Consider the following 27,800-nt stretch of genomic DNA (forward strand, 5'->3'; position numbering starts at 1 on the left):
TGGCACCAGGGAGACACTGTGGGCCCCAGATACCAACCTGGAGGAACCCAGGGCACGGCCCTGCGCCAGCCAGCTGCAGAACCAGTCTGCCCTCCACCTGATCTATCGTCCCTCCCCACAGGCACCCACCCGCCCCCATGCCCCCCTTCCATCCCTTGCCACCCCCCACCCACCCCATGCCCCCTATCCATCCCTTCCCACCTCTCACACTTCCCCTTGCCCCCCTCTATCCATCTCTTCCGACCCCCCACCTTCTCCATAGCCCCTCTATCCATCCCTTCCCACCCCCCACCTGCCCTATGCCTCCTCTATCCATCCCTTCCCACCTCTCCCCCTTCCCCTTGCCCCCCTCTATCCATCCCTTCCCAGCCCCCACCCACCCCATGCCCCCTCTATACATCCCTTCCCACCCCCGCCCCGCCCCATGCCCCCTCTATCCATCCCTTCCCCCCTCTCACCCTTTCCCTTGCCCCCCTCTATCCATCCCTTCCCACCTCCCACCCACCCGTGCCCCTCTCTATCCGCTGCTGGCAGAGCTGGGGCAGGGCTATGACGGGCAGGAAGGAGGGGGCAGCTGCCAGACTCTGGGGATCTCTCTGGGGCTCAGGCTCCCAGCTGGGGTCCATCGCCCCCTCCCAGCCCAGAGCCCTCCTTCCCCCCACAGTGGCCTGGGGGTGAGTGTCTCGCTGCCCTCGTGGTCCTGGGCACGCAGCCCCCAGCATCAGTCATAACGAGGGGGACATGGGTCCCCAGGAGCCAACCCCTCCTCCTTCCCCGTCCCCCCAAGGTCCAATCCTGATTCAGCTCCAGCCCCCAGCCTGAGGGTGAGGGATGACTGAGGGCCCAATTCTGGAGCAGAGGGGTACATCCGCCAAGCGTCTGATCTGGGCTGGGGTGGGTTGCAGACACCCTGATCCTGGGGTTGCAAAGAGCCTGATCCTGAAGTGGGGACTCCCCACACCTACACAGAAAGCTGCAGAGGGGAATGAGACCCCAACCCTCCCTCCCTGCCCCCTCCTGGCAGCCCCCCCGCCCCCACACATCCAGAGTGAGGCTCATCTCCCCAGCATTGTCACGGCAACCAGTGGGTGGGGCTGAAAAAGCAGCAGCACCCCCAACATGCATCAGCCTAGAGCCCCACCAATTCCCCACCCAGGGCCCCACAAAGCAGCCAGGGGCAGGGGCAGCAGCTGCTACATAGTGGCCCCTGGAGTGGGGGATCAACCAGCTGCAAAAAATGAAGGGGCAACGGGGGGGGAGGGAACTTGAGTCTTCTGGGGCTGCTGGGAAAACCGCTTGCCCCCCATCTCCACCCCCTACTAACACCGGCCTGCCCCAGATCCCCCAGGGCCCGAGTGGGGGGTGGGGCAGAACAGACCATCAGACCATGGTTTGCTCTACTTAGGGGGGGTTTATTGGAAGAAGGGCCCGCGGGGGCCGGAACATCCAGGATTCAGAGCCCCCCCCCTCGGCTGATTGCTGGGGAGCAGCGAGAGGGGGGAACCCCCAGCACAGAACCCACCTCTTAGCGGGGACCTCTCCCAGGAGTGCTGGCCCCATCCAGGTCCCCGTGGATCGTCTGCCCCCCAAACCCCTCTTCCCAGGAGCAGGGCAACCGGGGGAAGCCCAGCCCTCAGCACAGCCGAGCCTAGCGTCTCCGGTGCCCCACATGCTCGGTGCTCCTGGCTGCTGGGCGGGACGGGGGGCAGGCTGGGGGGTGCCCATACCCAGGGACTGACCGGGTGGGGGGGGGGAGTTGGGAGAGCCCAGCTGAGGGTTCTGTTTCCCTGTCACCCTTTCCCTGCTTGCATGGTGGGGCGGGGGGGGGGGGTAATATAGATCCCCAGATTCTTGGTGACCCCTATGGGTCAAGACAATGGGGGCCCTGTGCACAGCAGCCTGGGAGGGGCCAACAGGAGGCGCAGGGAGGAGCTGGATTTGCAGCCAGTGCGGGGGGGGGGGAGCTGCGGAATGAAGCAGGGGGCTCTGGGGGTGGAGATCAGGGGGGAGGCTGCCGGGGGGGAGGCGCTAGGATGGGGGTGGCTGAGGGCGGGGAGCAAGGACAGGAGGGAGCGTGGGGGGGGTGGCCGGGCTGCGGGGTGCAGGGGGTAAAAGGGGCTCTAGGGGGGAGAGGAGTGGGGGCTCTGTGGTTAGGGCGGGGCTGCGGGGGAGGGGAGTGGGGGCTCTGTGGGCAGGGCTGGGTGGGGGCAGGCAGGAGCTGGGGGGGCCCTTCCGGCGCAGAACGAAGTTGAAGTCGGCGGCTGGATTCATGGCGTAGAAGGCGTTGGCCCCGTCGGGGATCAGCAGCTCTGGGGGGGGGTCGGGGGAGAGTGTGAGGGTGCACAATGATACTGGAGACCCCCCAGCTGGTCCTCTTCTCCAGGAACACCCCTGCCCCCCCCCGCAAGGTCCCCCCACCTGGTCCTCTGCTCCGGCAATATCCTCTGCCTCTCCCCAACACCACCTTCCCCCCATGACCTCATCCCCCCACCTGTAATACCTCCCCTCCCCCCATGCCCTCATCCTCCCCCACCCACGTGTTCCCCCCACCTGGTCCTCATCTCCAACAACACCTCCTGCCCCTCCCCACACACCCAGCATACTCTCCCCCCACCTGTGACACCTCCCTCCCCCCATGCTCTCCCTCTGCTCCCTGTCCCAGCCGTGCCCCCCTCACCTCGGCCGCCCCCCAGCAGCTGCAGGAGCTGGAAGTCTCCGGGCGGGGTCCCTTCCAGGCTGTGTTTCTGAAGGGCGCGCAGCACCACGGCTGGGGTCTTATCCTGGCTGGTCAGCTGGGGAGGCAGCGGGGGGCACAGGATCAGGGTGGGGGGCAGACGGGCACGGGGGGCCGGAGGACAGGCTGGGGGAGGGGGCAGCACATGCAGGGGTGGGGAGGAGGGCAGAGATGGGGAGGGCCCCAAAGGGGCAGGGCTAGGCCCCAGCCCCACCCCCCGCCCAGAGGCAGGACCCCCAGCCCTCCCTCACCAGGATGCTCTTGTAGAGGTTGCCGTGAGCGTTGTCCATGCTGACCCGCACGACGCACGAGTCCGCCCCCTGCTGGTTGTAGAGGGGCGAGCAGGGGCGGCGGGCGAGGGGGGAGGGCGGCTCCCCGGGGGGGCAGGTGCTCAATGGCAGCTCCAGCAGGCTCTGCGCCAGGGCGGGGGGAGAAACAGGAGCTGGTGAGCGAGCATGGACAGAACCCAGGAGTCCGGGCTCCCAGCCCCGCCCTCCCCCCAACTCTAACCACTGCACCCCACTCCCCTCCCAGAGCTGGGGAGAGAACCCAGGAGTCCTGGCTCCCAATCCCCCCTCCCCCAACTCTAACCACTGCACCCCACTGCCCTCCCAGAGCTGGGGAGAGAACCCAGGAGTCCAGGCTCCCAGCCCCACCCTCCCCGCAACTCTAACTACTGCACCCCACTGCCCTCCCGGAGCTGGGGAGAGAACCCAGGAGTCCTGGCTCCCAATCCCCCCTCTCCCAGCTATAACCCCGGGAGCCCAGCGGGCACTGGCCTTTGCACTGGGACAGCACATCCCATCCCTCGCTACCCCCATCCAGGTCTGAGCCACCCCAACACACACCCCCCGGTGCCCTGCGGTACCTTGCAGAGGGGCCCCCCCATCTCTGGGGAGCAGGGGGCACTGGGCCCCTCATCAGCTTCGCAGCTGCTGCCGGTGCCCGAGGGCGAGATGCTGCCCTTTGCAGAGGGCAGCTGGAGGGGCAGGGCCTCGGACCCCAGCAGGAGCCTGAGGGGAGATGGGGGTGAATGAGCAAGAAAGGGGGGAAGAGCTGGGTGGGGCCCAAAAGGAGAACCTGCCCCCAGACATCCCCATCCCCCTCCAGATGCCAATTCCACCCCCACAGAGCAAGATGCCCCCCAATGCCCACCTCCTTCCCCTAATACCCACGGACCCCCTGCCCCTCCCCCATCCCTCAACTGAATGTGGGAATACTGGTAATAGTTTTATGACCACTAGGTGTGCCTCAGTTTCCCCACTGATTCTCCCTGACCAGCCACTGGTGCCAAGGGACTGACCCCCAGAGGAGAGGGGAGTGAGGCCTGGCCAAGAGCTGCCCCCTGGCGCCCCCAAGAGCCGAGCAGGATCGAGCCCTCTGAACAGGGGATGCAGGATGCCGACGGGAACCCCCATGGGAAACTGAGGCAGGCTGGTCACGGGCAGGAGGGCAGGGCTCCCGGCTCCCCTCACTCAGGTCGTGGGGGGGGGGGCTGCTCACAGGGAGACAGACGCTTGGATAGACAGACTCCCCCGTTGGGATCATCCCGTCCGGCCTCTCGCGGAGCCCAGGCCAGCTCCGGAGCCGCCCACCCGGCCGCAGCATGGCGCGGATGGGGGCTCCCCACGGCAGGGCCCCGGGGGGGCCGGGGGCCACTTACGAGCTGAAGCGTTTGCTGAGGCTGCGTGTCACGTGGGGTGAGCTGGGGCAGGAGTCAGCAGGGGGCTCGACGAGCCGGGAGAGCCGGTAGCTGGGGGGGAGCGGATTGGGGGGGTTAGCGCGTGTCCGTCCTGCCCCCCCCGCTTCTACTGCGCTCCGTCTGTCATGGAGGGGGACGCTGCAGGCAGCTCTCCAGGTGAAGCCCAATTGCCCACTCCCCCGCCTCCCGCTGCCCCCCAGCCTCCCGCTGCCCCCCGCCTCCCTCCGACCCCCCCGGCCTCCCTGCTGCTCCCCGCCTCCCTCCGACCCCCCCTGGCCTCTCTGCTGCCCCCCGTCTCCATCCAACCCCCCCTGGCCTCCCTGCTGCTCCCCTGCCTCCCGCTGCCCCCCGGCCTCCCGCTGCCCCTTGCCTCACTCCGACCCCCCCCGGTCTCCCTGCTGCTCCCCGCCTCCCTCCGACCCCCCCCTGGCCTCTCTGCTGCCCCCCGCCTCCCTCCTACCCCCCTGGCCTCCCTGCGGCTCCCCCGCCTCCCTCCTACCCCCCCTCCCAGCCACCTCCCCCACCTCCGTACTGCCCCCCAGCCTCTCTCCTGCTCCCCCTCACTGCCCCCTCCCCGGCCTCCCTGCTGTCCCCCTGCCTCTCTCTGCCCCCCCATCCCTGCTGGCCCCCGGCCTCTCTCCTGTCCCCCCTCACTGCCCCCTCCCAACTGGCCCCCTTCCGGCCCCTTCCCTGCCCCCCCACTGCACTCCCTGCTCCCTGACCACCTCCCTCCTATCCCCGCCCTGCTCCCCCCGAGACCCCCTCCCTGCCCCACGTGGTACCTCCGCTCCTCGGAGAGCCGGGCGTGGCGCTGAAAGGCGGCCAGCACGGGGGGGTTGGGGCGCAGGGCGTAGCCCCCACATGACGCCTGCAGCTGCCGGATCCGCAGCAGGATCTCTGCCTCCTGGCCCCGGACATGGGGTGAGTCTGGGTTCGGGGCTCCCTCTCCCCCAGCTCCCGTCCCCCCCTCTGCCCAGCCTCCCGTCCCCCTGCCTCCCCTCCACCCAGCCTTCTGCCCCCCAGTCTTACATCTCCCCCAGCTCCCATCCCCCCCTCCGCCCAGCCTCCCGCCCCCCTTCGCCCAGGCTCCCGCCCCCCCACCCCCTCTCCATTTAGCCTCCTGTCCCCCCAGATCCCGTCCCCCCCTCTGCCCAGCCTCCTGCCCCCCCAGCCTTCCAGCTCCCCCAGCTCCCGTCCCCCCTCCACCCAGCCTCCTGCCCCCACAGATCCCATCCCCCCTCTGCCCAGCCTCTTGCCCCCCCAGCCTTCCATCCCCCCCAGCTCCCATCCCCGCCTCCACCCAGCCTCCCGCCCCCCCACCCCCTCTCCATTCAGCCTCCTGTCCCCCCAGATCCCATCCCCCCCTCTGCCCAGCCTCCTGCCCCCCCAGCCTTCCAGCTCCCCCAGCTCCCGTCCCCCCTCCACCCAGCCTCCTGCCCCCACAGATCCCATCCCCCCTCTGCCCAGCCTCTTGTCCCCCCAGCCTTCCATCCCCCCCAGCTCCCATCCCCCCCTCCGCCCAGCCTCCCGCCCCCCTTCGCCCAGGCTCCCGCCCCCCCACCCCCTCTCCATTTAGCCTCCTGTCCCCCCAGATCCCGTCCCCCCCTCTGCCAGCCTCCTGCCCCCCCAGCCTTCCATCTCCCCCAGCTCCCATCCCCCCCTCCACCCAGCCTCCTGCCCCCCCAGATCCCATCCCCCCTCCGCCCAGCCTCCTGCCCCCCAGCTCCTGTTCCCTACTGCCCCCCAGCCACCGCCCCATCCCCCATCCTCCCCAGCTCCTGTCCACACCATCTGCCCAGCCTTCTGTCCCGCCAGCTCCCGTCCCCCCCAGCTTCCCATCCATTCCCCGTGCCCCCCAGCACTCATCCCGCCACTGCCAGCCTCCTGTCCTCCATCCCCCGCAGCTCCCATCCCCCCATCTGCCCAGCCTCCTGCCCCTCAGCTCCCGTTTCTCATCACCCCCCCAGCCTCCTATCCACCCCTCAAGCTTCCTGTCCCCCATCTCCCCTGCCAGCTCCCATCCCCTGACCCTCCCCACAGCCTCCCACCAATGAATCAGAGATCCCAGGAGTCCTGACTCCCAGCCCCCCCTGACCACTAGACCCCACTCCCCTCTGCTCTCCCAGCCAGCTCCCCCCCCACCACACACGCACCTTCCTCCTCTTTTCAAAGTTGATGAGCCCACCCTGGGGGGGGAATCAGAGAGAGAACATGAGGGCGGTTGGGGCCCCCCCAGTGTTCACATTAGGTGGTTACCCCGGGAAGGGGTTGGCACTCAAGGAGGGCTGATGAACAATGGGGGTGGGGTGAGATGAGATATGTCCCGGCCCCCGGGGGCAGGATGTGCAGAAGAGCCTCTGGGGGTCTCGGGGGAACAGGCAGCTCGGCGCAAGGGGCCCCAGAGCCGGGCGCTGCGAGGGGGAGCACAGCAATGGTGTGAGCCTGGGGAGACCCCCCCCGCCCCCCCGACTCACCTCCAGGAAATCCGGCAGCGCCGTGTCCAGCATCACCAGATCTGTCAAGAAGGTGCCGAGGTACGGGACCGTGGCTGGGGGGGGCGCCTGGAGGGGGGAGGGTCCGGATCACCCACCGGCTCTGCCAGCGCCCCTCACTCCCAACCCGCAGCCCCCTGCTACCCTAACCCTAGGCACCCCTCACTCCGCTCTGCTGGTGCCCCTCACTCCCGACCCGCAGCCCCCTGCTACCCCAGCCCTGGGCACCCCTCCCTCAGCTCTGCCAGTGCCCCTCACTCCCAACCCGCAGCCCCCTGCTACCCTAACCCTGGGCACCCCTCCCTCCGCTCTGCTGGTGCCCCTCACTCCCGACCCGCAGCCCCCTGCTACCCTAACCCTGGGCACCCCTCCCTCCGCTCTGCTGGTGCCCCTCACTCCCGACCCACAGCAATTCAAGGCCCTAGACTCTGGCCAGGGGCCCCATCGCTCACCGCTGGCTTCTCTGGGGGATTCACTTGCTGAGTTGCTTTGCGGGCTCTGTCGGGGGTACCCTGGGCAGCGTCTCCCTATGCAGAGGCCCAGCGGAAAGAAATCTTTGATGGGAGCCGCTGGTACACGGAGCAAAACCCCACGGCCGGGGGCTCAGTGCCCCCCACCCTGCCCCCTGCCGAGCTTCCTGCCCCCCTGCAGCATGACACCCCCAAAGCCCTCCCCGCCCGCTGCAGCATGACATTCCCCAGGGACCCTCCTGCCCGACACCATCGTGCACCCCGGCACCCCCCTCCCTGCCCCTTGCTGAGCCTCCTGCCCCTCTGCAGCACGATATCCCCCAGCGCCCCTCACCCTGCTCCCGTCGAGCCTCCTGCCCCCCTGCAGCACGACTTCCCCTGTCGAGCCCCCTACCCTGCTCCCTGGGGCACAGCACCCCACAGCATGGACCCCGTGCAAGGTACCTGCAGCAGGATTTCCCGGCAGCTCAGATGGTTCTTGTCATCGGAGAAGATCTGTGAAAGCTTCCGGAAGATGCCCATGGTGTCCCTGGGGGGAACCGAGGCAGAGCTCTCTCCATGCATGCACCCCCGATCCCCATCAGCCCTGCCACCCCCGATCCCCGGCCCCACTGGCCTCAGCACCCCCAATCCCCGGCCCCATCAGCCCTCTCACCCCCAATCCTCAGCCCCCGATCCCTGCCCCCACCCACCCTGGCACCCCTGATCTCCACCCCCATCTGCCCCAGCACCCCGATCCTCACCCCCAATCCCCACCCATCCCCGGTACTTCCAATCCTCAACCCCCAATCCCAGCACCCACCCAACCCTGGTCCCTGCATCCTCCTGACACTATCCCCACCCCAGCACCCCTAATCCTCTCACCCCCCCAATCCCTCACCCGCCCACTGAACCCCATCCTGGCAGCCTCTCCAGCATGCCCTGACCCCCGCCCATAGCACCCCCCCTCGGGGTCACCAGGACGCTCTGGACTCCACTCCCAACCATGAGCCCCAACCCAAAAACATTGGCTCTTGGGGACAAGTCCCACCCTCTGGAAGGCGGGACTTCCTGGATTAGCCCTGGCCATCCTAGCCGCGCCTTTGGGGGACACTGGTCAGGTTGCATGGAGCCAAACTCACCCCCGAGATCTCCCCGCCAAGCCAAAGGGGGGCAGGCTGTGAGAACTGGACAGCCCCCGCCCCCTGCACTTGGCCCCCACCCCCTCCATTCAGTCCCCCTGGCTCTCACCGGCTGATGGCAGCCCAGGTCCTCTTGAGCCGGTACACGGGGCTGGACTGCAGGGCGGAGATCACGGCTCGCAGGGAGGAGAAGTTACGCAGAAAGTAGCAGTGCTGGGTGGGAGGGGAGTCAGTGGGATCCAGCGGCCCCCCCCCGAGATCTGCCCCCCAACCCCCCAGGCCTGCACACGTCCAGTTACTACTGGACTCCCTCCCCCAGCCCCTGCTGGCCTGGATCCCCCCCAACCTCCCGTAAGTGCCCCTCACCTTCCCCCACATCCCACTGAGCCCCCACAGCCCTGCCTCCCACCCCTGCCCCCTCAACTGTCCCCTGCCCCCACCTGGGCGATGGTGACCCACTTCTCCAGCAGCCGGGCTCTCTGCGGCGCACGGAGCTGCACGTCACCCAGCACCGAGGCGACGACGCAGCCAGTGACAGCGTTGAACTGGGCCACGGTGGCGCGGACACTGGGCGCGGCCCCCTCGCCCACCTTGCGGTCCCGCTGCGACCACACACAGCCCAGACAGTGGAAGGGCCGCACCCGCACGAACAGCTCCTGGGGAGGGGGGAGACGGAGCAGGGAAGGGCCCATTCTCTGTGCCCAGGTACAGCAAAGGAACAGAACCCAGAAGTCCTGGCTCCCAACCCCCTTGCTCTAACCACTAGACCCCACTCCCCTCCCAGAGCTGGGGAGAGAACCCAGGAGTCCTGGCTCCCAGCCCCTCCCTGCTCTAAGCACTAGACCCAACTCCCCTCCCAGAGCTGGGAAGAGAACCCAGGAGTTCTGACCCTCAGGCCCCCTGCTCTAACCCCTAGGCTATGCTCTCTTGGGTGCTCTAGCCTCCCTCCCCCAGCCCCCCACTTACTATGTCCATTAGCGTGAGCTGCTCGGCCACCTCCTCCACACTGAACGACAGGAGATCAGGGGGCTCCCCGCAGCCCTCTGGCCCCCCCTTGCCCCCCAGCGCCAGCGGACCAGCCCCAGGGGATTCACAGCCTGCAGGGGAGACAGCGACAGGCATCAGACCAGCCAGCTGCACAGGGGCCTGCGTGGGGGACAGGCGCTGAGGGGTCCCAGCCAAGGGATGGGTGGAGGAGGGGATAAGATTGACAGGCAGACGAGGGGCTGTAGCTAGGGGACAGGCGGTGGTGGAAGAGCCAGGAGGGGGACAGGTGCTGGGGGGTTGTAACCAGGGGACAGCTGGAGGTGGGAGTAACGGGGGAAGGCAGAGGTGTGGGGGAGTGGGAACAGGTGGAGGCAGGGGACAGGCCAAGGCAGGGACTGTAGCCAGGGAACAGGTGGAGGCACGGGACAGGCAGAGGTGGGGTTGTAGCCAGGGGACAGCTGGAAGTGGGAGTAACAGGGCAGGCAGAGTTGGGGGTAATGAGAACAGGTGAAGGCAGGGGACAGGCGGAGGCGGGGGTTGTAGCCAGGGGACAGGCAGAGGTGGGGGTTGTAGCCAGGGGGTGACAGGCTGAGGCAGGGACTGTAGCCAGGGAACAGGTGGAGGTGGAAGTGGGAGTAACAGGGCAGGCAGAGTTGGGGGTAGTGAGAACAGATGGAGGCAGGGGACAGGCGGAAGTGGGGGTTGTAGCCAGGGGACAGGTGGAGGGAGAGGACAAGCCGAGACAGGGTATGTAGCCAGGGGAAAGGTGAAGGCAGGGGACAGGCGGAGGCGAGGGTTGTAGCCAGGGGACAGGCGGAGGGAGGGGATAGGCCGAGGCAGGGTATGTAGCCAGGGGACAGGTGGAGGCAGGAGACAGGCTGAGGTGGGGGTTGTAGCCAGGGGGTGATAGGCGGAGGCAGGGACTGTAGCCAAGGAACAGGTGGAAGCACGGGACAGGCAGAGGTGGGGTTATAGCCAGGGGACAGGCGGAGTCGGGGGTTGTAGCCAGGGGTTGGGGGGGACAGGCAGAGGCAGGGCTTGTAGTCTGGAGTCTCTTACCCTCGGGCTCCACCTGTTCATCTCCTGGCTCCTCCTGAAAGCCCTGCAGTAGCCCTTCGGCCCGCGCACACCCCTCCGAGCCCGGGGCTGCCTGGCGCAGGTAGCCATGGAGCTGGCGCAGGCTGGGGTGCTGGGGGGGCTCCCGGAAATCCTCGGGGTGATCACGCAGCCAGAGCTCCAGTACCTGCAGCACAGCCCTGGGAGGGGAGGGGGGGTCAGTCCTGACAAGAGGAGGCCCCTCCCCTCTGGGTCTGGGGGCATCCCTGTAACCCCAGGAGCTGGTCTGAGACCCCCCAACCCAAAGCAGCCCCCTTCCCTGGCCTGGGTGGGTGAGGGCCCCCACCACAAGGGCCAGACTGCAGGGTTCTCGCCTCCCAGCATGCCCAGAGACCAGCCCCCAGGGTTGACCTGTCAAGGGTTGGGGGATCCTAGTGCTCCCGTCAGGGTGGGGGAATCCCAGCACACACACCCCGAGGCTTACCTGTCTGGGGTGGGGGGATCCCTGCACCCCCCCTGGGCTCACCTGTCGGGGTGGGGGGATCCCAGCACCCCCCTGGGCTCACCTGTCGGGGTGGGGGGATCCCAGCGCTGCCCCGGGCTCACCTGTCAGGGTGGAGGGATCCCAGCGCTCCCCCGGCTCACCTGTCGGGGCCCAGCAGCAGCAGCAGCTCCAGCACGCGCCCGGGAGTGGCGAAGGTGCGGTAGGTGGCCAGGAAGCTGGGGAGGTAGCCAGGGTCGCCCTCTGCGTGGGCGGAGACCAGGCCTCTCACCAGCTGGGGCAAGGTCCCGGCACGCAGCCGGCGCAGCTTGCAGGTGCGGTACTGGACGAAGGGGCAGGGGGTGCCAACTCCAGCCTGCAGGGGGGTGGGGGCAGGGAGAGAGGGATGGATGGAGTGTGAGAAATAGATTGGATGGAGGGGGAAGGAGGGAGTGAAGGAGATAGATAGATGGGGTGGGGGGTAAGATAGATAGATAGATAGATAGATAGATGGGGTGTGTGGGGATAGATAGATAGAGGGGGTGGGGGTAAGATAGATAGATCAATGGGGTGTATAGGGAAAGATAGATAGAGGGGGTGGCGGGTAAGATAGATAGATCGATGGGGTGTATGGGGATAGATAGATAGAGGGGGTGAGGGGTAAGATAGATAGATCGATGGGGTGTATGGGGATAGATAGATAGATGGGGTGGGGGGCAAGACAGATAGATAGATAGATGGGGTGTGTGGGGATAGATAGATAGATGGGGTCGGGGGTAAGATAGATAGATCAATGGGGTGTATGGGGATAGATAGATAGATGAGGTGGGGGGTAAGATAGATAGATCGATGGGGTGTATGGGGATAGATAGAGGGGGTGGGGGGCAAGACAGATAGATCGATGGGGTGTGTGGGGATAGATAGATAGATGGGGTGGGGGTAAGATAGATAGATAGATAGATGGGGTGTGTGGGGATAGATAGATAGATGGGGTCGGGGGTAAGATAGATAGATCGATGGGGTGTATGGGGATAGATAGAGGGGGTGGGGGGCAAGACAGATAGATCGATGGGGTGTGTGGGGATAGATAGATAGATGGGGTGGGGGTAAGATAGATAGATAGATAGATAGATAGATGGGGTATGTGGGGTTAGATAGATAGATGGGGTCGGGGGTAAGATAGATAGATCGATGGGGTGTATGGGGATAGATAGATAGATGGGATGGGGGTAAGATAGATAGATCGATGGGGTGTATGGGGATAGATAGATAGATGGGGTGGGGGGCAAGACAGATAGATAGATCGATGGGGTGTGTGGGGATAGATAGATAGAGGGGGTGGGGGGTAAGATAGATAGACAGATCGATGGGGTGGGGGGATAGACAGGTATGGAGAGATTGAGACAGAGGGAATAGAAGGAATAATTACATCACCCCAACCTCTTTCCCTCCTGCAGGATCCCAAAAGGCTCCCCCGGCCTGAGATCCAGCCACCTCTGGGGTGGAGCCAGGGACTGTTTATCCAGGGATGCCTCGCTTGGCACTGAGATGCAGCCCGCTCTTGGGTGGGGTGTGGGGGGTTGTTTATACAGGGACCCCTAGCCCAGCCCGGAGATGCTGCCTCCTCTGGGGTGGGATGTGGGGGGCTGTTTATATAGGGACCCCACGCTCAGCGCTGAGATGCAGCAGCCTCTGGGGTGGAGCACAGGGGCTGTTTATAACAACGCTGCGCACCCCATTCGGTTGGGATGTGAAGAATTCCAGCTCCCAGAGAAAATGTAGGCGAGAAAATGACCCAGTGTCATGGCCCAGCACCCCCGGCTGGGCCCCCCACCCCCTGCAGCACCAGGGTTCAACTCTGGGATCCCCCATGCAAGTGCTGACTGGGTCCAGCCCCACTTGGCATAGGCGAGCTGACAGGCCCCTAGTAGAGCCCCCCCTACCAGCGGGCAGAGTCCCCCGTTGGTCGCAGGGTCCGCCCGCACCCGCTGCAGGGTGACGCTGTAGATGGCCCCGTCTTCCACCTCTTCACCCCACCGCTGGAGGGGCTCCTGCAGGGGAGAATAGACCCGGCCGTGGGACCAGCCAGCCCCACACAGACACACACAGAGATGGGAGATGTGGCTGAGGTGCTGGGAATCAGGACTCCTGCGTTCTGCCCCAGTTCTGGGAGGACAGTGGGATCTAGTGGTTAGAGCAGGGTGGGGGGGCTGGGAGCCAGGACTCCTGGGTTCTCTCCCCGGCTCTGCCACAGATGCAATATGTGATCCTCGGTGAACCCCTTTCACCTCTTGGTGCCTCAGTTTCCCCTGCATATGATACCACCTATCAGAGGAGCCCTGTCCCTGAAACCTGGGGGATGCAAATGCAACTTCTAAAGGTTTCCCCTGGGGGGATGAAGATTAAGGGGTCCCCTCACCCCACCCCCGGTACAGCCATCAGGCTGGGGTGCTGGCAGCTCTGGGGCTGAAGGACTGTGGTGCAGTATCGCTCCCAGCCTGCAGGCAACCCCGGGCACTCCACCTGACCCCCACCCCCACCCCCTACAGGCGGGTGCTGAATCCACATCCCTACAGGACAGATGGAGAAACTGAGGCACAACGCAGCTTTGGAATAGACTAGAATTCAGGCGTCTGGACTCCCAGCCCCCTGCTGAAGGGGGGAGGAGCAGGGGCCACGCATTGTACAAGCCCCCCCCCACGCATCGGAGGCGGGGGAAGAAGCGGGAGTGGCACGGGGGGGGCAGAGTGCTCTGGAGCTCCGGCTGCCCTGAACAACCCCCATTCCCCCCCCCCCACACACACACGCTCATTTCCCACCCGCGGCTCCAGGAGCCAGAGCGGAGCCGCCCAACCGGTCCAGCAAGGTCAGCCTCCCCCGGCGACACAAGGGGCCCTGCTGCCCCTGCCCCCCTCCCTCCGCCCTGCTCCCCACCCAGCCGGGGGGGGGGCTGCCATCCCAGTGGATGCAAGTCGCGTTCTCTCCCCTCAGCTCGGGGATGGGGGGCTGGTGTCCGGCACCCTGATCCCCGAGGGACGCGGTCACCTGGGAGGGGGGTGAGGTCTCCAGTCCCCCCGAGCTGCCCGCCCCCCATGCCCGTTCGGTGCCCCGCGTTCGCAGGGAGCTGGGGGGGTCTCAGCCCAGGCCTGGCAGGGCAGGCGCCCCCCGGGCACCCAGCGTCCCTTCCCCCCCCCGACAAAAACGCCTCTTCCCACCCTCCCAGGCACCCAGCGCCCCTTACCCCCTGTGCCCCCCTTCCCACCAAGCCCCTGGGTACCTAGCACCCCCCGGGCACCCAACGGCCCCCCTTTCCGCCACCCCCGGGCGCCTCTTACCCCTCTCGGGCACCCAGCGGCCCCTTCCCACCCCCTCGGGCACCCAGCGCCCCCCGCTCAGTCGAGGGACCGACCCCCAGGGCTGATGTCTCTGGCCGGTGCCGGGCTGGGGGTTCGAGTCCCCGGCGCGGCGTTACCATGGGGCGCTCCAGGGTCGGATCGCGGCGTCCGCCCTTGACTCGGCGGCGCCTGGAAGGTCTCTCGGCTGCAGCCCCTGGCGGGAGGGGCTGGGCCCCGGGAGGGGGGGGGCAACGCAGCCTGGGCACAAGGGGCCCCTCCCCCAAACCAAGGGGGGCGGGAGCAGGGAGCGTCTGGGACATGGAGTCCCGGCCCCTGGGACCCAACCACCCCCGTGGGGGAGACGGGGGGGTGAGGCTGGATGAAGGAGGGGGGGTGGGGCTGGGGAGCGGTGCTGTGGGAGTTGCCCCGCCTCTCCCTGCAGCCCCCAGGGGCTGTGGGGTGCCCAGTGCAGGCTCAGCCCCCTGGAGCGAGAGGGGGGCCAGGAGTGGGGCAGCCAGGGGGGGCCTGAGAGCTGGGGCCGGCCCAGCCAGGAAAGAGGACAGGGTTAGGGTAAAGTCTAGTAGTAGGAGCCGGGTGGGAGGGGAGCCAGGACTCCTGGGTTCTCTCCCTGGTTGCAGCGGGGGCTGGGGCAGGACACGAGCCGGTCCCCCCCCCCCACGGCTGAACTCTCTCGTGCATCTGAAACTTCCCTGGCTCCATCTCTCCGCCCCCACCAACTCCAGGTAGGGGGAGCCGGGTGGGCAGCAGGGGGCTGCAGGTCAGGATTGAGGGGCACCAGCAGAGCTGTGAAGTGGGGGGCCCAGGGAGAGGGGCAGGGGGCTGTGGGTTGGGACTGAGGGGCACCGGCGGGGCTGTAACGTGGCGGGGGGGGGGGTCCAGAGCTGCGATCTGCAATTGACACTGAACAGTTGGAGGGAGCGGCTGAGTTTCTGGTGTTTCGGTGTCCCGGGAGCAGGTGCCCCCCAGGGGTCACAGCTCTGGCAATCGGGGCTGGGGGCATCTAGGGCAGCCCCCTCACTGGCCCCTGTGCCCCCATCAGTGCTGCACCGGGGTTGGCATCATGCTGGGCGTAGGACAATCCCTGCCCCCCCGGCAGCTGGAGGACGGAGCCTTGGCCACGGCCCAGCTCCCAGGGCCACGCGCCCAGCAGCACGGAGCGGGTGGCAGATCCCCCTCTAAGAGGAGCGGTTACAAGCCCCCCTTCCTGATGAGGGGAAACTGAGGCACGAGGTTGCAAAGGGGGTCGGCGATGGCCAAGTGGGGGTTGGCAGCTAGGCAGGCTGGCTCTCCAGGATCAGAGTCTGGGGCCGGGATGTGGGGGGATGGAGATTCTGGATCCTGGGGCTGCAGTGAAGCAGAGCCCAGTGGGGATCAAATCTTTGCCACTCGTGCCCCCCCCGTCCCCTGCCCTGCAGGGGCTGCAGCCAAGGGAGGGTGGCTCTTGGTTTCTGCAGCCAGCCCCAGGGCGACACTAGGGGGTGCTGTGCTGTGAGGGGGGGCTCAGCAGGGGGTGCTCTCCCCCGCAGTCAGCACTGACCCCAGGGCAGCGTTAGGGGGTGCTAGTCCTGCTGATCGCCCCGTGCCCCATGCTGCCCCTGGACCTCGCGGGGGAGGGGATGCCTATCACACTGCACCAAACCAGGGGCTGCTCTGCCCAAGCGGCTTTATTGAATCACACACACTGCACACAGGGGTCATCAGGGGGGATGCTTGGGGGTCCCAGTGCAGAGGGGAAAAGCCGCGAGAGGCCCAAGCTGCGATTCACCCACTGCCCGTGGGCAGGGTGGGGGGGGAAAAGCAGGAGAGGGGGTCAGGGCAGGAGGAGGGGGCAGGGGGATGTTTTCCCCCCTAAGGCAGGGGAGGGGCCCAGCCTCAGGGAGCCCCGCTTGCTTCCTGGACTGAGGGGTTACTGTGGGGCAGCGCCCCATCCTCCACGACTGGCTTGGGCCCCTGGCCCGGTCCGGGAGCAGCCCGGTCCTTCACCCTGCCCCCCCCGCCCCCCCGCAAAGGGCAGGAGCCCCGTGGGGGGTGGGGCTGCCGCCCCACTAACCCTGGACCCCCCACCCACAGTGCTAGAGGCCACCGTGGGGCATTGCTGGGATCGGGGGCCAGCTGGCAGGGCCTAGGGTCTTTGAGGGGGTGGCTCCCAGTCAAGGCCCTGGGCTGGAGCTTGTTGTGCCTTTAATACCCTCACAATGGCCCTGTGGGGGGGAGGCTGAGCTCCAAGCCCCCCGCAGCTCCCCCCGCCCAGGCTGGCTACAGCTTCCCCTCCTTCTTCTTGGGGCGATTGCGGCGCTTGGTCTTGGCTTCAATGATCTGCTGGGACTGGCGCTTGAGCGCGGCCCGCGTCACCACGTCGCCCTCGTCCTCGCTGTCTTCCTCGTCTGGGGGCAGAGACGGGGGGCCCGGGCTGGTGGAGGGGGGCGGAGCGACCGCTGCCCCCCCCACGCCCAGCGCTGCCAGCAGGCCTCGCCCCCCACTCCACCCCTGCCCCCCACCTTGCCAGCTCCCCTCACCCCCACAGTACCACCCCAACTCTCCCCACAGCCCCCCTCCACCTCACCCCACCCCACATCTCACCCCCCGGCACGCGCACCTCTGCCTCCTCCAGCCTGGGGGGACCCCCGCCCCCACACACTCACCATAGTACATGTCCTGCTTCTGGGCGACGGGCAGCTTCACCCGGACGTTGGCGCTGGGCAGGCGCCCCTCCAAGTTAGCGTGGAACTGCAAGAGAGGGCAGCGATAGAGCAGCCGGGGGCGCCTGGCCCAGCCCCGGGGGGAGGGACGGGGGAGGCTGGAGGGGCTGCCAGGGAGGGGGTGAAAAGGGGAGCCCTGCCCCGAGCCCACCTCCTCCTCTGCGATTTTCTGCAGCAGGTCCCTCTGGTCCTGGTCGCTCAGCTCAGCCAGCACCTTGAGCAGCTTCTCCTCTGTCTCCGCCAGCAGCTCCAGCACGAAGTCGCTGGCGGCCTCGTCCGGCGGGGCCCCAGCAAAGCGCCCGCTCTTCTGGGGGGATAACAGTGCCTACCGCATGAGGGAAACTGAGGCACGAATGCGGGCGGGGACTCGCCGTAGGTCAGTGTCAGAGCTGGGGATAGGACCCAGGAGTCCTGACCCCCGATCCCAGCAGTGTTCATGCCAGCCTGCGACTCACCAACCCCCTCCCCTGTGTTTAGCCCAGGGCGCGGCCAAGGGGCCCCCTGGTGGCGCTACCGGCCACTGCAGGGCAAGTACAAACTGCAGGGTCGGTCTGTGTCCGCCGGCCCCTTCCTACCCCCCAGCCTGGCCCGGCCCCGGCAGCCCGAAGGGGGTGCTGCGCCAGGGGGCTGCCCTCTGGTTCGCTCACCAGCTGGATGTGCTGAACCTTTCTGGCCAGGTGCTCCACGCCCGCCTTGGCCGCCAGCAGCACCCTCGTCACCTTGTCCAGCTGCCCCTTGGCCGCGTCGCGCTGCGTCTCCTCCTGGCGCAGGTGAGCTCGCAGCTCCTCCAGCAGGCGCTGGGCCCTGGGCAGGGGGCAGGGTGGGCATCAGCGCTGTGGGCCCAGGGCGGGGCAGGGACAGAGAACTCCTGCCCTTAGCTCCAGCCAACCCAGGGGGGGCTCTTGCTCTCAGCCCCCCCAACCACTGGCCCCCACTCCCCGCCCAGAGCTGGGGACAGAACCCAGGAGTCCTGCCACCCAGCATCCCCCATTCTTACACAAGAGCTCCCCCCCACGTACTGAAGGGCTCTGGGGGGGCCTCCTGCCTCTACACACCAGCGGGGGGGGGGGGTTGGCAGCTCACCCCGTCACCCGGGCCTCCCCCGAGTAGGTGAGGCCCTGCAGCTCGGCCTCCAGCGCCTCCTTCTCCTCCCGCAGCCGCACCAGGGCCTCCTCGTTCTGCGTCGTCAGCTGCTCGAGCTGCTGGAAGGTGTCTCCTTGGGCCAAGAACCGTCTCACCACCTCCTGCCGGGGGTGGGGGGTGTTAGAGCCCCCCAGGGCCATGGCCAGACCCCTTCCACCCCCCTCTGCCAAAACGCAGCCACCTCTGGGGCGGGTGGAAGGGGGCAGGGAGGCAGGACTCCTGGGTTCTCTCCTCCAGCTCTGGGCGGGGAGTGGAGGCTAGTGGTTACTGCAGATGGGGCGGGGGCTGGGAGGCAGGACTCCTGGGTTCTCTCCTCCAGCCGGGTGGAGCGGGGAGGGCACTGCCCATGCTGCGCTGTCCCACCAGTGTTCCAAACCCCCGAAGAGAATCAGTGTGTGGGGAGAGACGAGGGCAGCGCAGGGGCAGCCAGGGGCCTGGCACCCATGGCCACCTGACTGCTCGCTGTCCCAGGCAGGGGGCCGGCGCCCGCGGCTCTTCCCGCTCCGGCTCTGGCCGAGGAAGCCGATAACCAAGACAGCTTGGCTGTCAGCCCGCCGTCGCCATGGCAGTGGCTCCGGGTGAGTGGCACGGGGCGGGCGTGAAGGAGACTAGCCGGCTGGCACCGACCTGCTTCCCAAGGACCTTGGGAGGTGGCACGTCCCCTCCTCCCCGAGACAGGTAGCTGGGGGGTGGGGCCCCGCTGGCCACAACTCTCCTGGGTTGGGGGGCGATTTCTGAGTGGGGGCGCCCCCACCCGCTGCCGGGAGGAGTTGTCATGTGACTGGCGGAGGTCGAATGATGGGCAGGTCGTTTGGCTGCCCTGCGGCGGCAACGAGGGGCCACGAGCGACTCGTGGGGGCCTGGGCTAGGGAGAGGTCATGGGACTGGCCAGAGGGCAACCCCTCGCTACCCCTGGATCTACCCCAGCCTCGGGACCAAGGCCTATGCCATGGGGGGGCGGGCTGAGGGAGGGGGAGAGGTTACAGCCAGGACTCCTGGGTTCTGTTCATGGCTCAGGGAGACAGCAGAGTCTAACGGTTAGGGCAGGACTCCTGGGTTGTATCCTTGGTCCTGAGAGGGGAGCGTACCCTACTGGTTAGAGCACGTGGTGCTGTCCGGCTGGGCAGCGCTGGGGACCTGGGGGCGGTGCCAAGGGCAGAGCCCCTCTCAGTCTCTCACCCTGGAGTTGGTGACCCCGGTGGCTGTTTTGATCTTCTCGAAGGTCTCCTCCACCGCCACTGTGCCCAGCAGCTGTCTGGCGCGGAGGCTGGTGCCCTTGTTGCGCTGGGCGTTGCTCAGCAGCTCCTCCGTCTGCAGGGGCAGGCGCTCCCGCAGGGCCTGGGGAGAGACGCGGCGCTCAGAGCCCCCCCGCCCAGCGCTCGCCACCCGCAGGCAGGCCTGGGCCAGGTCGCTGCCCCCACCAGAGCCTGGGCTCAAATCCCGCCAGGGGCTTGCAGCGGCTTGGCCAGTCGGTGTGAAATAAGCTGGGGTGCAGAGGGGCAGACACCCTCCCCACACACTGCCGGTGGAGGGCAATGCTGACCGAACTCCCCCTGCCCCCTACCAGCCGCGTGGGGGTGGAGCATGCCGACTGCACTCCTGCCCCCTCGGCCATGTGGGGGTGGGGCATACCGGCTGTGTGGGAGGGATGCTGACCCACTCCCCATGTGGGGCAGAGGGAATGCGAAGTCCCGATTGCTGGCAGCGGTGCCATTAGGCCTGGATGGGTGCAGGGATAGCTCAGTGGTTTGAGCACTGGCCTGCTAAACCCAGGGTTGTAAATTCAATCCTTGAGGGGGTCATTTAGGGATCTGGGGCAAAAATTGGGGGATTGGTCCTGCTTTGAGCAGGGGGTTGGACTAGATGACCTCCTGAGGTCCCTTCCAACCCTGATATTCTATGATTCTATGGGTTTCACGTGAACCCCTATGGGTGGCCTTATATCCAAGGTAGATGGCATCTCCCCCCCATTCCCCACTACCCGCAGGCCACAGCTGAGCAGACACTGGGGGGGGGGGGGGAGATATGCCCCAAGGGTGGAGGGCTGGCATGACGCACCGCTTCAGCGCTATGGTGGGAGCGGAGTGGGGACTAGTGATGAGAGCAGGGGCTGGGAGCCAGGACTCCTGGGTTCTCTCCCACCTTTGGGAGGCGAGTGGGGCTAACAGTTATGAGCTGGGGTTGCTCAGCTGGGGAGCAGCTGCTGTCCAGGGTGGGTGCCGCGTACACATCCCCCTGCCCCGGCCTTACCCGTCTCTCCGCCCGCTCATTCTGGGCCCTCCTCTCCTCCGCCTGCTTCTTCAGCTCCGACAGCTTCAGCTCCCGCGTGTACCTCTCCCGGTAGATGCTGTCTTCTTGGAGCTGGAGCTGTTCCTGCACGGGGGGCAGTTAACGCTGGGTCAGCCCCCAGAGGAAAAACCCGGGCGCGGGGCAAAGGTCAGTCCAGCAGATGCTGCTGGTCACAAGCCCCCAAGTCTGAGCTGGGACGGAGCGGGTGGGTACCGGCCGGGACAGGCCCCCGGGGTTTGAGCTGGGACGGAGCGGGTGGGTACTGGCCGGGACAGGACCCTGGGTCTGAGCTGGAACGGAGCGGGTGGGTGGGTACTGGCTCAGATGGGCCCATGGGTCTGATGTGGGGGGGACTGGGCTAGAATGACCCACTGGCCTGAACTGCTGCAGGATGGAGGAATACCCACCTCGATGCACCAGGGGTCTGATTTGCCCTGGTGGCCCCCGTCTCACTGGGTGCCTGCGTTTCCCCCAACCCCTGGTGGCCTGCCAATGCTCCATCCCCTGGCAGCTCCCCACCTACACCCTGGTGCCCCCCATCCCCCACCCACACCCTGGTGCCCTTGTCCATACCCTGGTGGTACCCCGCGTGGCCTGTGCATCCGTGTTCATCGCTTGCAGGCCATGGAGCTCTTGGTGGAGCCTTAGGATCTCAGCTTCCAGCATGTCCAGCTGGGTCTGGGCCGTCAAGCTCTGCTCCTGGGGGGCAACAGTGTCAGCTTCCCCTTCCCCCTCCCCCCGCTGTTCTCCCGAGGGCAGGGACATGCCCGGCTCGGAGCCACCCCCAGGGCGCCTGGACCCAACCCTGCGGGTCCCCGGGGGGGCCTCAACGGGGATCCCACCACTCTGGATCCATGAGCTGGAGGTGGCTGGTGGCTGACCCCGGAAGCTCAGGGGGTGGGTGGGATGAAGGGGGGAATTCCTCTGTCCAGTACACGCACGGCGGCCCCCACCTGCATGTGAGCTTTGAGCTGGCGGTACAGGCCGGTGACATGCTCTGCCTCCTCCACCTTCAGCCGGGCTTTCTCCAGCTGGTTCTCCAGCCTGCGCAGGGTCTGGGCGGGGAGACGAATGCCACCGAATGAGCCACCCGCACACAGTGGGCCACGGATCCCCGTGGGAGCCAGGCCCAGGGGCTCTCCGGCTTTGGATCAGGCTGTGGGGAGCCCCCCCCTTGCCTCCCCAGGCAGCTGAGGCTTTGGCCTGCCTCCCAGGACCCCTGGTCCCCAGAGCAGGCTGAGCCGAACCCTCGGATCAGGGCTGCCCGGAACCAGTTGTGCTGCAGACGACGATGGCTTCTACGGCCCCGGCAGGCAGCCGGCTGGGAGGAACCGGTGCCAAAGGGATTCAGCACAGCCTGGTGCCCATCTTGGAGCCCAGGGCTCCCTCCTGTCACGTCCTCTGGGCTTACTGCAGGGCAACCCCGGGCACCAGGGCCAATTTGATCCCCAAATCCCTCCCCATGTTTTGGAAACAGCCGCATCTGCCGTTTATTTAGCAAAAAGAGAAGCCGTGATCACGCCACACACCAGGCAACCTGGGGCAGGGTGGGCGGCTCTCAGCACTGCAGGAGGAGCAGGAACGGCACCTTCTTATGCCCCCTCCCTGCTGCATAGGGGGTGGGGGTGGGCTTAGCTTCCCTGGTCTCTCCCAGAGGCTCATGAGAAGGAGGCTCTGGTCTGGAATTCCAGGGACCAGGGTTCTAGTCCCAGCTCAGTCACATCCCTGCTCCGTGTCTCAGTTTCCCCACCCGTGAAACAGGGCCAGAGATTCTGACCCTGAGAACTGGGGCGGGCCCATGACAGCAGCGAGGGGTGCTGTCTCCGTCCAGTGGCTGGTCAGTGTCACAGGTTTATGAGTTTGCTACAGCTGCCCTGCTCAGAGCTCAGACAGGAGAGCTCCCTATCCACTAGGCCATGCTGCCTCCCTAATATAACATGAGAGACATCGGGGGGAGGGAGACAAGGGAGAGGTTAGCGGCTAGCAGGATGGGCAGTGCCCAAGGGCATAAGCTTCTCAGCTAACAAAGTGGCCAATGGTTTGTGACTCCCCCAGGCTGATCTGCCTCCACACCCAATGGGGCAGCAGCTGGTGTTCCAAACCCTCCCCACCCTCCTTGCCCCCACACTCGGAGCATTAGCCAGGCCAGCGATACCATAATACATCTACTATTAGTGAACAGAGCCTGGCACAAAGGGCCCCGGGGCCAAGGCCCGGGTCCTGGGCACTATCATGATACACCTAATAAATCATATTCAGCACAGAAGTGAACCTCCCCCTCCGGCTAACGCGCTGGGTGCCAAAAGGGTGAGTGCTGTGCTGGGGTCAGTGCAAGCCTCCTCACCCGCCTCCCGAAACCCCCTCTCACCTTGGCTGCCTCCACATTCCCTTCCTCCACCTCCTGGAAGCCCCGGGCCTCCTGCACCTTGGAGTCGTACTTCAGCTGCAGCTCCTCCAGCCGCCGCTTCCTCATCTCCACCTGGTGCTTCAGGTCGTTCAGCCGGTTGATCTTCTCGCAGAGCCGGTGGTTGATGAACTCGATGGCGTCCTCGTGAGGAAAAAGGAGGGAAAGGGCAAATCGTTTAGGGCGGGGTGTTTTCTAGGCAGCATCTCAGCTCCCACTGAAATCATCCCACCAATATGTTGCCCTCAACTTGAATCAGACCTTCCCTGGGTATCCCCGCCCCCAAACCCCATGGTTGGTTTCATACCAACAGGAAACAGAACTGACCCTTTCGGGCCCTGATCCTGCACAATGTTCAGCGTGGGATCAGAGTTACTCACCCTCAATCCCGACCCACAGCCCCCTGATATCCCAGCTCTGCCAGTGCCCCCAATCCCGACCCACAGCCCCCGGCCATCCCAGCCCTGGGCTCCCCACACCTCTGCAGATGCCCCTGATTTCTCTCTTTTTCCCTCCTAGAAATGCGGGCCTGGCGACTGTTCATCCGTAGCCTTCACTAGCTGGCCTGGCACACAGCATGGCACAAAAACCCACACACCTCTCCACTTTTATTTTTCAGCGAGGCCTTTTCGGCAGCCCGGTCCCGGAACACCTCTTTTATGATTTGTTCCTCTCCCTGCAGAAGAAGAGACGGCTGCTGTCACCCTCAGAGCTCCTTGGGCCAGGTGACACTTCCAGTCCCGGCACATTGATCTGCGGAACAGACATCCCGATTCCTGGACACGCCTGCCCCCACCGACCCTCAGTCCAGTGACAAGCAGACAAGGTGGGTGGGAATGAGCTTTCACCTTTTGTATTGTGGTAGCAGCCTGGCAACACAGTCATAAGCCAGGGCCCCATTGCGCTGAGCACTGTACCGTATATTAGGTGTATTATGGTAGCACCTAGGAACCCAAGGCATGGGCCAGGACCCCATTGTGGTAGGTGCTGTACATTATTTATTAGATGTATTACGGTAGCATCTAGGCACCCAAGGCACGGCCAGGACCCCACTGTGTTATTTATTAGGTGTATTATGGTAGCGTTTAGGAGCCCTGGCCACGGCACAGGACCCCGTTGTGCCAGGCGCTGTACACACACAGAACACAAAGCCAATCCCAGCCTGGGAGAGCTTATCTAGGTCACTGGGAGAGGGTTCAGAGAAGAGCCAGGAGAACAATTAAAGGCCTGATAGCCACAGGCACAAGGAGCAGCATTGGGTCAGTTTCCCCAAGCGACGGTTAAGGGGTGGTGTGATCACAATTTCGAAGCGTCGGCGTGGGGACCAGCAAGACGATCAGAGGAGCTCCCCAGTCCAGCAGCCAAAGCCCTAACAAGAGCTGCAGCTAGACCAATTCAGACTGGAAATAAGTAGCACATTTTAATCCCAGGGGAGCAATTCGCCAGGGCCCATGGGGACCCTCCTCACCGCCCGTTTTAAAATCAAGGCTGGCTCTTTTCTCTAGCTCTAACAGGAGATAATTCAGGGCAGTTCTGTGGCCAGCATTCTTCACAGCTCAGCCTAGACGATCGCCGTCGTCCCTCCTGGCCCTGGAATCGAGGGCGCTATACGGCACGCCAGGAGATGGCCGGTGAGAGCGCCAGGCAGCGAGACGGTGCCGGCCAGCGGGCTCAGCTCACCGGCTGCTAGATCGCAGTGGGAACACTTTGGTCCAGGAGGCAGATCTCAGGCACATCCTGCTGAAGTGGATATTTGGTTTCCCCTTTTGTCACCCACACCCCGGTGTGGAGAGAGAAGGGGGGTCTGCTACCAACTGTGCTCTGGAAAATCCTCCACAACACGTAGGCGGCTGGTGAGCTATGCCCACGGCCCATCATGCTGACCGACACTGTCCAGTTTGCTTAAGCCTCCCCACCTGCCTGTCGCTACCTGCCATCTCCTGCCTTGTACTTAGATTGGAAGCTCTTTGGGGCAGGGATGGTCTCTTTGTTCTGTGATTGTGCAGCACCTGGCACAATGGGGTCCTGGGCTAAGGCTGGGGCGCCTCGGCGCTACCGTAATACACCTAATAAATAATGTACAGCGCCTGGCACAACGGGGTCCTGGGCCAAGGCTGGGGCACCTCGGTGCTACCGTAATACACCTAATAATGTACATTACTTGATACACCCTCCACCTTCACACATATTCCCCATCTGCACACCCCTGTACACTCCCCTACACCCTCCTACACCCCCACCCCACCCCCATAGACCCTCACATCCCCCCACATGCCAAAAATAATCCCCACCCACCCCATAGACCCACACGCTCACCCCCTACCCATCCCCCAGACCCTCACGCTCACATCTCCCATGCACACCCCCAAAACAACACCCCACCCACCCCCACAGACACCCCTCCCCACTTATACCCTCCCACACCCTCATGCTCACACCCCCACATATACCCCAACCTGCATACACACACCCGCAGGACCGTATGTCTTCCGCACCTGCGCACCCTAATACGCTCTGCCACACCCTCATAAACCTCCCGCCCATCCTGCCCCATACACCTCCCAACCCCACAGAAATGCCTCAACACTGGACCACGTCAAGAGCTGAAAGAAGTCTCTGAGTTGGGGGCTGCTGCTCTCCAGCTCACGGGCAACCAAAGCACACCCTGAAGGGAGTAGGGCCACACACGGTGTCGTGCCACAGGCTCTGAGTGCCCTGCCAGCCCCGGGGACTGCTCACCGCCAGGATGGCTGCCAGCTTCTTGTGCAGCTTTTTGTTCTCCTGCCGCAGCCACACGATGGACTCCCTGTTCTTCTTGATGGTCCACTGGGAGCTCTCGTAGAAAGCTTTCCGGTCGCCCTCTACCAAGGGGGCAAAACAGCCCCACGTGTGGGAGTTACCAACAAGCACAGGCAGCTGGGCCATTGCCTGTCAGCCCCTTGGTTCGCCCAATCTAAGCAAGGGCTAGCATGGCCAGGACTTGGATGGGACACCTCTGAGGTGCTCTCCCATCTGTGCCAGCAAAGAACCCTGGTCCCTAGGGGGCACTTAGCAGCCAGATGTTCTGCAACTGAGCTAGAGAAAGGCAATCCAATAGGAAGGCAACTCTGAACGCCTCCTTGCCTTGTTTAGGTCACTTGCCCTGAGACCTGGGGTACATCCACAGGAAATACAGGGCCCATCTAGCCCACCACCCTGGCTCTGAAAGCAGATAGCTTCAGCAGAAGGCACAAGAAACCCTCTGCAATAGCAGATGGGGGCTAGTGTGTCCCCCAGAAGTCCCATCTGGTCTCTAATAGCTCAAGACTAGCCAAAGCATTGGGTTTTATCCCTTCCAATACTCTTTGATAGCATGAACTGTTCTAACTCTAGATCTTGTTATCCATAGCTAGAGCCGTAACAAATTCACGGCCATGAAAAATGCATCACGGACCATGAAATCTGGTCTTTTGTGTGCTTCTACACTATACTACACAGATTTCACAGGGGAGACCAGCGTTTCTCAGATTGGGGGTCCTGCCCCAAAAGGGAGTTCCAGAGGGGTCACAAGGTTTGCCTTCAGAGCTGGGAGGCCGGAGAGCAGCAGCTGTTGGCTGGGTGCCCAGCTCTGAAGGCAGCACCCCGCCAGCAGCAGCGCAGAAGTAAGGGTGGCAGTACTGCAACTCCCCTCTAATAACCTTGCAACCCCCCAGAATTCCTTTTTGGGTCAGGACCCCTGCAATTACTGTACAACACCATGAAATTTCAGATTTAAATCCCGGAAATCATGAAATTGACTATTTTTAAAATCCTATGACTGTGAAATTGACCAAAATGGACAGCGAATTTGGTAGGACCCTATCCATAGTCAGTGCTTCTCCACCTCAACGCCATCCAATGGCAGGGAGTTCCAGAGTCTAAAGGCTGTGGGGGTAAAGCACCTCTGCTCTCCTCGCCGCCTCTATCTACTCCTAGGGGATGGAGCACTGGACTGGGACTCAGGATACCTGGATTCTATTCCCATCTCTGCAACTGGCCTGCTGGGCAACCTCACACAAACCATTTCCCTGCTCTGTGTCTCAGTTTCCCCTTCTGTAAAATGGGGATAATAGTACTCGCCACCTTGGTAAATCGCTTTGAGATCTACGGATGAGAAGCACTATATAAGAGCGAGGGATTATTCTTCCTCATCATCCCCAGCTTGGGGTGGATTTTGCTGTGTAGGAAGCTGTTGCTGGAGGGAAGAAATTAACCCCCTCCACCCTACTCTGGGTTAACAGCATGCTGGGGGAAGCTTGAGTTGAGAAGGAAGCACTGATGCAGATGGAGAGCCACACGTGGGGACCTCTCCCTCTTCTGAATGCTGACCCCCACCCCCCTCTCTTGCCCACCCCCAAGTCAAGCACCCCCACCCCACCCCAGTGGGTGCAGAACAACTACATACCTAGGAGCTGTATCTTATTCTGCAGCGCTGAGATCTGCTCGTGGACTGGGGGCTTCACCCCAGCAGGGTCCAGCGTTGCAGGCATGGTGACAGCAGCCCCCTGGCACTAGCGAAGTGCTGGAGAGCAGGGTGGAGAGGCACAGAGGCGTGCTAGGGCTCTCAGGGGAGCACCCTGGGCAGGGAGAGGTGGCACCCTAAGGCAGATGGGGGCACCCTGGGCAGGGAGAGGGGGCACCCTAAGGCAGATGAGGGCACTCTAGGGCAGGAGAGGGGGCACCTTGGCGCAGATGAGGGCACTCTAGGGCAGGAGAGGGGGCACCCTGGGGCAGATGGGGGGCACCCTAGGGCAGGAGAGGGGGCACCCTGGGGCGATGGGGGGCACCCTAGGGAGGGAGGGAGGGAGGGGGGGCACCCCAGCGGGTGGCTCCACTCCCCTCCCCTCA

At 64.9% G+C, this 27,800-nt stretch overlaps 2 protein-coding genes and 1 long non-coding RNA gene across 7 annotated transcripts in view; all 3 read right to left on the reverse strand.

Annotated features, from left to right (window-relative positions):
- The window catches only part of LOC122458387, a 493,263-nt gene that overhangs the window by 62,880 nt on the left and 402,583 nt on the right, over positions 1–27,800 (reverse strand). The gene's annotated exons all lie outside the window — the stretch shown is intronic.
- Positions 1,397–14,699, reverse strand: RGL3 (ral guanine nucleotide dissociation stimulator like 3). 4 transcript variants are annotated; one of them, XM_043506882.1, is made up of 17 exons: positions 14,516–14,699; positions 12,987–13,094; positions 11,208–11,419; positions 10,566–10,762; positions 9,486–9,616; positions 8,960–9,175; positions 8,629–8,732; positions 7,843–7,927; positions 7,381–7,455; positions 6,911–6,997; positions 6,590–6,622; positions 5,219–5,340; positions 4,398–4,487; positions 3,603–3,747; positions 2,986–3,147; positions 2,678–2,792; positions 1,397–2,309 (listed from the first exon to the last, which is right to left on the reverse strand). In XM_043506882.1, the coding sequence occupies exons 1-17, from the start codon at positions 14,696–14,698 to the stop codon at positions 2,029–2,031; spliced, it is 2,346 nt and encodes a 781-aa protein (XP_043362817.1). In that variant the 5' UTR covers position 14,699; the 3' UTR covers positions 1,397–2,028. The 4 variants fall into 4 exon arrangements, with proteins under 4 accessions (XP_043362817.1, XP_038235235.1, XP_043362816.1 ...); XM_038379307.2 differs by having other exon boundaries at positions 14,453–14,627; XM_043506881.1 differs by lacking the exon at positions 6,590–6,622 and having other exon boundaries at positions 14,453–14,629.
- ODAD3 (outer dynein arm docking complex subunit 3) lies at positions 15,932–27,742 on the reverse strand. Of its 2 annotated transcripts, none has more exons than XM_038379309.2 (13): positions 27,358–27,742; positions 25,674–25,795; positions 23,533–23,610; positions 22,899–23,078; positions 21,484–21,585; positions 21,104–21,229; positions 20,492–20,614; positions 19,421–19,579; positions 18,182–18,342; positions 17,746–17,902; positions 17,250–17,405; positions 17,042–17,126; positions 15,932–16,783 (listed from the first exon to the last, which is right to left on the reverse strand). In XM_038379309.2, exons 1-13 carry the CDS (start codon positions 27,440–27,442, stop codon positions 16,656–16,658), a joined length of 1,662 nt encoding a protein of 553 aa, XP_038235237.1. In that variant the 5' UTR covers positions 27,443–27,742; the 3' UTR covers positions 15,932–16,655. The 2 variants fall into 2 exon arrangements, with proteins under 2 accessions (XP_038235237.1, XP_038235236.1); XM_038379308.2 differs by having other exon boundaries at positions 17,250–17,423; positions 27,358–27,694.

The sequence above is a fragment of the Dermochelys coriacea genome, chromosome 20, assembly GCF_009764565.3.
Source record: "Dermochelys coriacea isolate rDerCor1 chromosome 20, rDerCor1.pri.v4, whole genome shotgun sequence".
In the NCBI taxonomy this organism is placed as follows: Eukaryota; Metazoa; Chordata; order Testudines; family Dermochelyidae; genus Dermochelys; species Dermochelys coriacea.

Bases quoted from the DNA above. Each gene is read 5' to 3' on its own strand.
- RGL3 (XM_043506882.1), bottom strand. From the start codon at position 14,698: ATGTCCCAGACGCTCCCTGCTCCCGCCCCCCTTGGTTTGGGGGAGGGG. The intron at 8,733-8,959 runs GTGGGGGCAGGG...CCTCCCACCCAG, and splicing joins AGTGGGTCACCATCGCCCAG to CACTGCTACTTTCTGCGTAA. The intron at 7,456-7,842 runs GTACCTTGCACG...GCCTCTGCATAG, and splicing joins GCCGGGAAATCCTGCTGCAG to GGAGACGCTGCCCAGGGTAC.
- ODAD3 (XM_038379308.2), bottom strand. From the start codon at position 27,442: ATGCCTGCAACGCTGGACCCTGCTGGGGTGAAGCCCCCAGTCCACGAG. The intron at 23,611-25,673 runs GTGAGCAGTCCC...CTTCTTCTGCAG, and splicing joins AGCTGGCAGCCATCCTGGCG to GGAGAGGAACAAATCATAAA. The intron at 17,424-17,745 runs GTGAGCGAACCA...CTCATGCGGTAG, and splicing joins AGGTTCAGCACATCCAGCTG to GCACTGTTATCCCCCCAGAA.